This window comes from Cheilinus undulatus, linkage group 20, assembly GCF_018320785.1.
Source record: "Cheilinus undulatus linkage group 20, ASM1832078v1, whole genome shotgun sequence".
In the NCBI taxonomy this organism is placed as follows: domain Eukaryota; kingdom Metazoa; phylum Chordata; class Actinopteri; order Labriformes; family Labridae; genus Cheilinus; species Cheilinus undulatus.
This window is the reverse complement of record NC_054884.1, coordinates 6,950,182-6,962,113: the sequence shown is the minus strand read 5'-3', so window position 1 is coordinate 6,962,113 and position 11,932 is coordinate 6,950,182. Positions and strand designations below refer to the sequence as shown.

The following is an 11,932-nucleotide window of genomic DNA, read 5'->3' as shown; positions in this document are numbered from 1 at the left end:
ACATAAAGGCTCCATCTCATTGAAAACCCTGCAGCCAGGGTCACCAGACCACACGCTGCAGTCGTTTTAAACCACGCCATAATAAATCAAAGGACCGCTCAGTCTCTAATCTCAGCTCCTGGATCCTCACGTCCTCTCTGATGCCTTTCCTCCTGGATAAAGGCAGCCCTGCCCTCATTAAAGTGAACACAGTGTGCATAGAAAAGAGAGCAGAGTGGAAACATAACAGATCCTGCCTGACATTCCTCCGTCTGCTGTGCCTGAGCTTGTATACAACACGCAGATCAGTGCAGCTCTGCTAACTATTCCAACCATGCTTATGGGACACGGCTCAACCAGAGGGGTGTGTTGGTGAATCATCAAGGGGCTGAGCCCGGCTGCTGTAGGTGGAGTCCTGCTGATGTGTAAGTGTATTTAGGGAGTGGACAAGGGAGGAGTCAGAGGAGGAGAGTCCCATGGAAAAAGGGGAGGGGGGCGAGAGGGGAAAAAACTCTGCCTGCCGGTTGGAGCTTGACTGGAGGGTTTCTCTGCCTGGTGTGGCATTCACATCCTAACGCTCATGTTGTAACATCCAGCATCGCTTGGCTTCCCCTGCGCACTGGCCTGAATCCAGGGATCTGAAGTGGACGGGACGGACTGAGAGACAGACTGCATGTGTGCTGGAGAGAGATAAAGGAGCGTAGAAGTAGAAGGAAAGAACACAACGGTCCAGGGAGAGAAGAAAGACAAGAGTCAGATCAAGAAAAGTGAAGATTGATCAACTGATTGTACACTAAAAGTCCACCAGCATGGCAGCCATGGAAGCACTGGAGTACGAAAGTGACCCGTTAAAGTCTAAGACCCTCACAGAGATCTCAGACGACGAGGTCAACCTCCCCCCTTCGGATGACGAAGACGATGCTCTGGCTGCAGCCAAGAAAGAGCTGTCCACCTTGGGCACAGAGGGGGAAGCCGCAGAAGATAAAGATGAAGCCTCCAAAGGGGACCAGCAAGTAAACGGGGTCATGGTTCTAACTTTACTTGACAAGATCATTGGTGCGGTGGACAAGATCCAGCAGACCCAGACTGGGCTGGAGGCCAGGCAGCAGGACATGGAACGGTCGGTGACCAGCATCCAGGGCGAGCTCACGAAACTCACTAAGAGCCACAGCACCACATCCAACAGCGTCAACAAGATGATGGAGAAGGTGCGGAAGGTGAGCGTCAACGTCAAGACGGTGAGGGCCACCCTGGAGAAGCAAGGAGGGCAGATCAAGAAGCTGGAGAACAACGAGGCCGAGCTGCTCAAGAGACGCAACTTTAAAGTCATGATCTACCAGGTGAGAGAGTGTGTGAGGGGCTAAACGCTCCATCAAGGTGTGGCTGAAGTTTGAGGTTGTGAGAGTGAAGATGACGCCTTATCACTTCAGGGATGGGTGTGGCTCTTGGCTCTTAATGCCAGTGAATGTCGGCTCCACTTTGCATCAATTTTCAAGAAAAAAAAAAACAGCTGAGTAAATCCTGTGGGGGTTAAATATGAGGAAACAAGAAGATCCTGGTTTGCCAAAGAGGTTTTTCCTTACTTTTCTGGGATGCAGATGAATTCAGGGCGTGGTTACCTCAAGGTTTAACTGGCGAGTGCCCAAGCGACAGGCTGTGCCATCTCTCCTCACTGAGGCAGCAGCACGAAAACAAGCCAGTCTGAAAGAGACGCTTTAAGAAAGACCAAGCAAAAAATTGAATTTTGTTGTCTTTTACTTTCATCAAGGTTCCAGCAGAACCTAAAAAAGTCTTAAAAGTCCCATTTCTACTTGTACTTGTATTTTAACTTTCCCCAACTTTTAAACTTGGGACACTGGCAATCAAACCACTGATTCCAACATGGGTCAGATGGCCAGTGTTGCAAAAAGGTTGAGATTTTTCTTCGTTTAGAGGTTGAAAAGTGCTTAAAATTTTTAAATTTGATTTTAAAAGCATGCAGCCCTGCATAAATAGTATTTATGGCTGTCAGCATTATTGCATTAATCACAATGTAATTAAGGTCCCCTTCCTGCAGCCACATTGATTCAAATAAGTCCACCACTGCTCCTTAAAGCCTCGTTTAACTGTAAAAACTCAAAGACAGCTCAAGGGAAAGTCAAAAGTCATCTGTGACTTACGTTACCAAACATTAACCTTTTTATTGCTCCTTTTTCCTTTTCAGTCCATAACAAGTTCCTTTTCCCAGGGTTAAGTCCATGGTAAAATTTCACAGAAGTTCCTTGTTTTCTTTCAAATAAAGCAGCTATATATCCAAATAGGTTGTTGCACAAAATAAAAAAGACAATCAAATGCATTGATAACAAAAAAATAGGCCACTTAAAAAAGGACGCATTAATCGCAACGCAATAAAGGTTTATAAATTGAGCATTACATTTTTTATTACATGCTTTATCTTCTTTTTCAGCACACTTTTTTAAAGCCCCAGCAGTGTCTCTCTGCAGCCACAGTGATGTTAAAAAAGTCCACCACTGCTCCTCACAGAGAGCTCAGAGGAAAAGTCAAAAGTCAGCTTTGCCTTACGTAACCAAACATTAACTTCTTTATTGCCCCCTTCTTTCCTTCACAGTCCATCACATGTTCCTTTTTCTAGGTTTAAGTTCATGTTAAAATCAGAAGTTCCTTATTTTCTTTCAAAATAAAAGCAGGTCCATATCCAAACAGGTATAAGACCTGTCTTTTGTTAAGATAGAAAAAAAATGAAACAAGCTTTAAATGCAAATTGTGACATTTCATAAACATGCACATTGCTGATTTGACCTGGGCGTGACTACATACGGGTATTGGATCACTTTCTAAGGGTGCCAGTTACCTAGCAACCATGTCCTTTGAGGCTGTTGTCCTCCCAGGCGGCCTGGGTTCAAATCCAGCCTGTGGCTTCTTTCCCTCATGCCATTGCCCTCCCTTTTCTCCCAGTGTTAGTAGGGTCATTTGGCTCTTAGCTTCACAGCAAAATTGTCACTGTTTTTCCGCTCTCATAGTGCTAAATTTAACTCTTTCTCTGAGTTTATATAATTCTCACGGGTTCTTAGTTAAATATTAACACTTTGGTAAGTGCTTCTAGTGTTGATTTTTAACCGTTTTTAACACATTTAAGAGAACTTTTAACTATACTGTGTTATTTCCGTTCACTTCGGGTGTAAATTATCAACACTTTTATATTAATCACTGGCACAGTACAATGCACTTTTCATCATGAAATTTTCACCTAACCTTGGACACCTGTGGCAGTGTGAGGTGCTTTATGGCAAGGATGGAGCAAAGACAAAGGTACAGATCTACAGTATACCCTGATCTGACAACTAGCACTCCAGTCTCTTCAGTAGCCAATCTACTGCCAAAGGCAGGAAGTCACCAAATTAGTGGAATAATAACATCATACATCATACATCATAACATGAGCAGAGGAACCCCAGCAGTACAACAGACAACATCTTAACACTTCTAAACATCTTTAAACACACAAAAACACACCTAAACACTCTGCCCAAGGGCATAATGGGAAAACACCATTAGAGTGGAGTTAAAATTGCACTTTGGGAGTTTAAATCAACTCTGAAATACCAAACTCTTGGTTTTGATGCCTCAGCTTCTGCAGTCATATGTCTTCCTGGGCATGATGCTGAACCTCCAACCTGCTCCCTGCTGCTGCAGCAGTGGTGTGTACGTGTACCACTTTATATAGCCAGCACCAACAGTGCGTGAATGTGGAGAGAATGGTTGTAAATAGGTAGGTGTGACCTGCAGTGTAGAAGGGCATTGAGATGACTAGAAAAGCACTAAACAAGTCTATTTACCACTTATGATTCCTGTCCAAGCAGAATAAAGGTGTAAAAGCACCTCAACAAAAGCCAAAGTCAAACAGCTGAACATCTGCAAAATGAACCAGGGCATGTGCAGAAAAAACAGTAGTTTCTTACAGTGAAAAGAAGATCAAATGCAGCGAAATAAATAAATAAATAGACAGTCACAAGCACTTTAAAGAAAGAAAAAAATAAGGAAGACAAATGCATGCTTAAAATTTATTTAAGCATGTCATTTATAGAGTGGATGCAGCTACAATTATGTAATTTTGGTGCGATATTGAGGGCTTCCATGTACTAAACAGTGAAACAAAGCAAATAGATGATCTAACAGTCAAAAACACTTAAACATGGACAGCTGTGGAAATAAAACCTGTACATTAATCTAGTTATTGCAGTTTGGATGTGTAACATGTTCTAGTTATGCAAAAATGAGTTTTATCACAGAGCTTTTCAATAAAATTTACCTAAAACTTCCATGTTTAAACTACTCTTTTGTGGGATAAACTTACTTACCAACATTTTTAATCAGTTTCTTGATGATTCCCCCCCATATTCAGCATGCAAAGGCATCATTTTTCATGCTGTGAGACAAAATGTGAAAATAGTGACCATGTGCTCCAAAAATCACTATCTAAATCTCATTTCTGGGCAAAATTGTCCCTATATGATGATTTTAAGCCACACTTACCTCATTGGCACACATGAACAAGCATAAAAAAGGCCTGAATAGCCAATATTTATTAAAAAAAGGACTTTCATTTGCAAGAATGTGTTACTTTTAGACAGCTAGGTAGAATTGTCTTGCGGCGCTGATGATCAAATCAGGCTTCACTGTTTGCTTTTCATGTATTAATGTTTATATTTTTTACTTAAATGTGACGAACATGCATGTACAGATTAGACTTTTTGCAGTGCATGTCTTTATCCGTGCCTATTTTTTCTCCAGATGTTGTTGTACACCCTCCTGCCCCACCCTAAATCTACAGTACATTGCCCCAGCCCTCAGTTTGCTCCACAGGTGGCTCCCAGATATCTCCCCTCCTCAGCACACCATGTATAGGTCTGAAGAACACACACAAGCCTTCACATGTGAGCCTGACGCGTAGCTGCCCGAGTCATGAGGAATCCATTCGGAAAGTCATTTTCACTCTTTCCATTTTTTTTAAACAAAGATGGAAAATACCACAAGCACGCTCAAGGTCCTGTGTGAGGTTGAGGAGTGGTAGCAGAGAGGAGGCAGATGCTTCATGTGCAGAGACAGACAGCAGCGTTTTTTTTCTTTCTTTCTCTCTCTGAGGGGAGTTGAGGGGAGCCCTGTTTCTTTTTTTAGCCTGTGAGGCTGCACTGTGATATGTAATAGCTTGCAGCTTTTTGCACAGTGGTACGAGAACATTCAGAGTTTCCACGCCTGACTCAGACTTCATGGCTTGGAGCGAATTCACTCTCTCTCTCTATAGCTCCTAGTCTCTCTCTGTCTGTGATAGCTGTGCAATGACAGCGCCATTTTAAACTGACTGCACGATAGTTGATATTCAAATCTTATCCAAATTTCAAAAACGTTGGAGACCAAAGAGATAAGGACAGTTTCAACCAATTTTTAACATAAAAATCCTCCAAATCTACACACTGTTAGGCCACGAGATCTCAAATCAGCTGTTTGTAGAGACACCACAGTCATGAACTCTCACAGAAAACTTATCAAACCTGACTTTAGAAGACAAACAAATATGGAGAATGAGCATTGTGCTCAGATGGCTGTCAGCTTACATTATAAAGGCGCTCCTGTTGTTGCAATAATGGCTCAAGACATGGTTGCATTTATGCCATGTTTTTTAGCCATAACTTTACACAACATGCAGTCCATAATGCTTCCTGGTCTGCTTGCTCCTATCGGCTTCTGCAGCTTCTCCACTGGAGGTATCCTGATCTTCATAGGCAGTAGAGGCCAACCATCAGAGTTTGGCAACATGACAGTCTAACTTGAGGGGTGAGCAGCCATGATGTGTGGCCACGTCTGTAGCTGCTGCTGCACAGTGTTATCACCAAACTGGTTTCCATGCTCTGTTGTGCACTTTTAAATATCTTATTAAATATTTTCATGCTGGCTGGTTTCCATAATCCAACGGTGACTATGCTTACTTGAAATCCCAGGCTTCAGTCACAAAATTGAAACATATTAATGCCGATTTACAAGTTGCATTTGGGGCCTCAAAATATTGTCAATAGGTGTGCTTCAAATAAATATGGATCTAAAGTTACCTTCTACTTTGATTAAGTTGTGCTTTTTTAAGGCAACAAGGAGCTAAGCAAGCTCAAGAACAGAATGTGATGATCCCAAAGGTTCCTGTGGAGGACCCCTGGCTTCAATAGCAAACCTAAAATGACCTCATATCGAGCTTATTATAGTTGGGCAGATCTTTATAGATATACTGGATGGATTACTGTGTGGTAAAATTGCATGCAATAAATAAAAATGTAGGAGTTGTTGCAGAAGAGCGGATATTGCACCAATAGATAGCATTTATTTTTATGGGTTGCATCTTGCCTAGAGACATGTCAAAGTATTACAGTGTGTCGGGTTTGAGTTATGATGTGAATACTTTCTGAATGAGTGCACTCAGGAAGTTTCAGTGTTTTTTTTCAGTTGTGTTATGTTGCAGTCTGGTGCTGCAGTTGAAAAATTCACTTTGATTCTCGTTAATCAACCCTCAGTACAGTTCCTCTCATTTCTCTGGATCTTTGCTGAGATGTTTCAACACCTTGATTGGAGTCCACCTGTGGTGAAATAAAGGCATACACATCTCTATAAAAGGCCCCACAGCTGACAGTGCATATTAGACTAAAACCAAGCCATGAGGTTGAAGGAACTGTCTGCAAAAAAATATTCTGTGGCTTCCATAATTCCCAAATAGAAGATGTTTGGCACAACCAGGACTCTTCCAAGAGACACCAAACTGAGCTACCTGGGGAGAAGGGCCCCAGTAAAAGAGGTGACCAAGAACCTGATGGTCACTTTGACTGAGCTCCAGAGATCCTGTGATGATCCTGAGATGGGACAAAGTTCTAGAAGGACTACCATCACTGCAGCTCTCCACTGATCTACCCTCAAGCCCACGTGGAGTTTGCAAAAAAACAATAAAACAAAAAACACAAGCAGGCTTTCATGTGTTTTCCACTGAGAAGAGGCTTCAATCTCATCAGTCCTCCATAAAACCAAGATCAGTGGCGTGTTTCAGCGATGGTTGTCCTTCTGGAACTTTGTCCCGTCTCCATCAGGCTCTTGGTCACCTTTCTTTCAAAGGCCTTTCTCCCCTGATTGCTCAGTTTGGCTGGAAGACCAGGAACTTAGATCTGTGCCTTGCAGCGATCCTGTCTCTGAGCTCTGCAGGTCGTTCCTTTGACCTCATGCATTAGTTTCATTTACCACAGGTAGACTCCAATAAAGGTGTAGAAACATCTCAGCAGAGATCCAGAGAAATGGGAGGAACCTGGGCTACATTTCAAGTGTTTTTTCAAAAGCTCTAAGTAGTTTTGTGGATGTTATATTTCTGCTTTTTGTTTTTCATAAATTTGCAAAAATGTCTAAAATTTTGATTTGACTTCACCGTGATAGAGTACTGAACGTAGATCAATGAAAATAAAAATGATTTTTTTTCGACTGCATCATCAGGCTGCAGAACAACAAATTTGAAAAAAGTGAGAAGGGTCTGAAAACCGTCTGAATAAACTGTATATTTCACTTTTTTTCTGGCTTTGCTATCAGAAAAAGAAGCTTCAAAATATTTCATTCAATCACTACAGGTAAGGGGCCTCATACTGGTTTTTGCCCAGGGCCTCCAAATGACTATAACCACCCCTGCTCTTCTGATTAAGAACAGTAAAGTCATCATATGGACAAATCTCTGCATGTAGATAGACTTAAGGTCATGAAATGTCTAAAATAGTATTTTTATGTTATTCAGAGGTGACTTTAACCTCGTATCATCTTTGATACATACTTTTATGATACCTCTATCTAATCAATATGATCATAAATTACTAAAAAAAAAACTTCTGAAAACACTCTGATAAATGATAATGCACTCAAGTGGAAACACCTAATGTATCAAATGAGATACAAAATATATGTATATGTTGAATTTTATGGAAATTTCATTTTTTTGGATTTCAGTACAAAGTGAAATAAACATTTCAGTTCCATAAAATTTGAATTTTCTGGCTATAATTTGTGTTTTTGGGCTTTAAAGGGTTAACCCCCTCTTTGCCTGTAATATCTACATTTTTGCCAATTTTTAACCCCTTTCAAACCACTTTTTCTGCATGTTTTATCCCCTTTGAGCCACTCTTTCATCTATTTTTGCCACTTTTGTCAATTTTGTCACTCTTTCACTCATTTTTGCAACTTTCCTGCCAATTATAGCCCCCGTGAGCCACTATTTAACCTTTTTTCACTCTGTTGCCATTCTTTTTTTTGCCTCTTTTAACCCATTTTGCCCCTTTTTGCCTCTGCAATCCAACTTTTTTGCCATACTTTAACCCCTTTTAAACCACTTTTCCTACATGTTTTATCCCCTTTGAGCCAGACTTTTATCTATTTTGCCACTTTTAAATAATTTTCATTACTTTTTTGCACAATGTTGCCACTTTTACCCATTTTTGGTTGGCATTGATTGACATTTTAACCTCTTGTCACCACTTTCACTGCCAATTTTTGGCCCTTGTGCCACTCCATGTCCCATTTTGACTCTTATCATCCATTTTTGCTACTCTCTAACCCTTTTTTACTACTTAATCTGGCCATTTTTGCAACACTTCTGTCAGTCTTTACCCTTTTTTTTATAATAACGGGATCGATTTAAAAGCTGAAGACATTTAAAGCCAAACACTCTTAAAACCACAAAATCTTCTTTTCCTCCTTTTCTGAATTTAGTGATCTTCTGGGATCATCTGGGATCAGAAAGCTCTTGGGGGGCCTGAAATGGCCCTCGGGCTGCCAGTTGATGATCAGTGCTATAGGAGATAAGGTTTGCTTTAGGCCTTTCTGACTCATATAAGTACAAGATAGATAAAATAGATAACACAAGAACACCTTTCCCTCTTGGAGACCCCTTAATATCTTACACACAGATGTGAAATAAACATTTCAGTTCCAAAAAATTAGAAATTTATGGGTATAATTTGTGTTTTCAGACTTTAATCGGTTAAATATGAAAAGCAAACCATTAATGAAGCCCTGACGTGCCACCCAGATTACTGAAGGGGGGCACACCAGGCCTAAAATCATCTAGTGTATAGCCCCCCTCATGCAGACCATGCTGTCTGTGAATGGCTGTGCATTTCCACATTCTTACTCAATATCTTTGGCTTCCTGGTCCTGGCACACCAGCACAGGATTTTAATGATCCACAGATGAGCGGGGCAGAGCTATCAGCAAGAAAAGAGCAAATCTCCATCATCACTTCACCAGGAATCCGATGACTGTACATTTCTCAATCTGCACGCATCATAAATCAACAATTTAATTAGTATATATTAAAGTCTGGGAGCTGAGGGCTGCAGTTTTTTCCACTACTTGAAGTAACACATAGTGAAAAACAAAACTGGTTCAGATTTTGCTGCAGTTAGCCAACAGCTCGGGCCCTGTGGCAACAGAAACTCCCCCTGAAATGCCGATCTCTGGCTCCCTCGCTAACTCAAAACACTGGCTTTGTTTACGGCTGCCAGCGATGACATAACGTCAGATTCATCTTCATTAAAAAAGCTAACCACAATGTGTTGTTCTGTTTTCAATTTTCTGTGCTTCTCCGCTGCCCTTTAAGAAGAGATTCTTCCAAAATCAGCGCTAGACGGAGAAAAACTCCAACAACTGAACTGTAACAGTGTTATTTGGATTACAGAGATAGTGTGTCAACAGAGAAATACTTGGCCTTTGTGAGGAGTCAACTGTCATTTTATACTTCCATGCACAATCAAATCAAGGCCATTCACAGAGACAGTGTTGACACTGTGTTAGAAACAGATATGCTCTAAAGAACATGATGGAAAGACAAACAAAGCAGAGAACGTTACAGTTTTCACCCTGCTGTCAAGCAGATTACACACTTTATTACACACACAGACTCACTGAAAATTGAGGCAAGTTTATCAGACACTTTTATCTTTGAATATGCAAAAATGAAATATACAGTCTCTGATTCTTCCACATAACAAATGCATCCAAAGTTAGACTACACAAATCAGTTTCTCAGACAAATTGATGACTTTGGGAACACTTACACTAGGAACAGTTGCTCCATTGCACACTGAAGCCCACATGTCCCCCTTCCAAGTTTCCTTGGCTTTCACTCATATTGCTCCAAGCCAAGCTGGACCGAGGGACCGCTACATCATCACGACATAATATGACAAAATCTCAAGGAGAGCCGTCTTATTGATTCTGTGTTACAGTGCCCATGTTTGTGGATGTGCATGATGTGAAATGAAGTGTGCTGTGACTGGATACTGTAGAGCATCAAACAAACCAGTGAGACCCAATGAATCTAACTGTATTCTAAATTGCAATTTCAGGCTGTGCATTTACATAATAGCAATTATTTTTGTATTAAGTAGTACTTCACCCATAAGGACCCGGCGTAACACAGGTGTCACATGACCTTTAAATGTTAATTCATGAAGTTTCTGAGTGAAACACACTGAATGTTATGATGTGGTCATGTGACTGGCTGATAAGGGGGGATATGGGAGAGAACTTTGTTGGGCCCAGCCAAACTGGGGGCCACTTGAGGTCAGCAAATCCATGATCATTCTAAAATTAAGCTGTAATTTATATTTTTAAATATACAGTGCTTAACAAATGTATTAGACCACCCTAACCCTGACCAAAGTAAGGTTTATGCCACAGCTGCCCTAAATTAACAGCATTGGTAATTACCAAAATCCTTTTTTATGTTTCTGCAATGGTTAATACACCAATATGTAGAAGCTCTTTAACCCAAATGATATTTTTAATGCTGAAATATAATTTTTTATTGTTATCCATTAATTTTCAAATTTACTGATTTACAAAAAAAAATGAAAAAAAAAAAAAAAAACAGTAAAGCACATTAATATGTCTTGATTAATATGTCAAATTATAGTTATTTACTTGCATTCCTGAACAGAAAAATGAGTTTTAGTGGTTGAATGTTATGCTTGATTCATTTCTGACTTCTCAGAGAAGCCCAGTGAGCCAGCTCAAATTTGGGTGAATTCAGTTTGATATTATATAGTATATATACAGTATATGTACATTTTAGTATATAAATGGGCTGAAGTAGCAAAAATTGGAAAAAATGGGTTAAATGTGGCAAAAAAAAAAAAGTTGCAAAATTGACCAGATATAGAAAACAGTGCTACATAGTGACAAAAATGAGCTAAATGTGGAAAAAATTTGATTGGATGTAGGAAAAAAAAGGCAAAATGAAAAGGAACAGTGGTGAAAAAGGCTCAAAGGAGACAAAAATGGGATTAGTGGTAAAAAATTTGCTACCAAAAAAATTGCAAAAAGGGGGGAAAATGGGAGGGAAATGTTGAAAAATGATTAAAGAGTGGCAAAAGTGGTGGAAAATGAACCAACTTGGATTGAAGAAATAGGCAACAGAGTGCAAAAAATGGGTTAAAATAGCCAGATAAACAGGTAAAAACAGGTTAAAAAGTGACAAAAAATGAGTTTAAAGTGGGAAAAAATAGCTTAATGTGACATGCAGTCACATAATTCTTATTTAAGATAGGCAAAAAATGGGTTACAGAAATACAAAAAGGGTTGAAAATGGGTGGAAGATGTTGAAAAGCGCTTAAAGAGTGAAAAAAAGTGAAAAAATGTAGAAAACATGGGCTAAAAGTGTAGAAAGTGGTAAAAGTGAGCAAGAACAGTGGTAAAAAGGGTTAAAAAGCCCAAATTCTTTGAATCCAGCACACATGTTGTTATCATCAATAATCTCTTTATTTGTTTCCATGTCATTGCGTTATATTAAGTTTTCATAGGTATTTTTTGCAATTAATTTCCAATGTTTGCATTTCACAAAATGTTTTCTGCAGATTGTAAAAATTTGTGCATATTTTTTTCCTTA

At 39.9% G+C, this 11,932-nt stretch overlaps 1 protein-coding gene across 1 annotated transcript in view; it reads left to right on the top strand.

The window, feature by feature from the left end:
* The first annotated feature begins 484 nt into the window (after window positions 1–484).
* The window catches only part of LOC121527975 (caveolae-associated protein 1-like), a 56,878-nt gene continuing 45,430 nt past the window's right edge, over window positions 485–11,932 (top strand). The window contains exon 1 of the mRNA XM_041815034.1: window positions 485–1,319. Coding sequence (XP_041670968.1) covers window positions 789–1,319 — 531 coding nt within the window. The 5' untranslated portion in view covers window positions 485–788. The remainder of the gene's footprint in view (window positions 1,320–11,932) is intronic.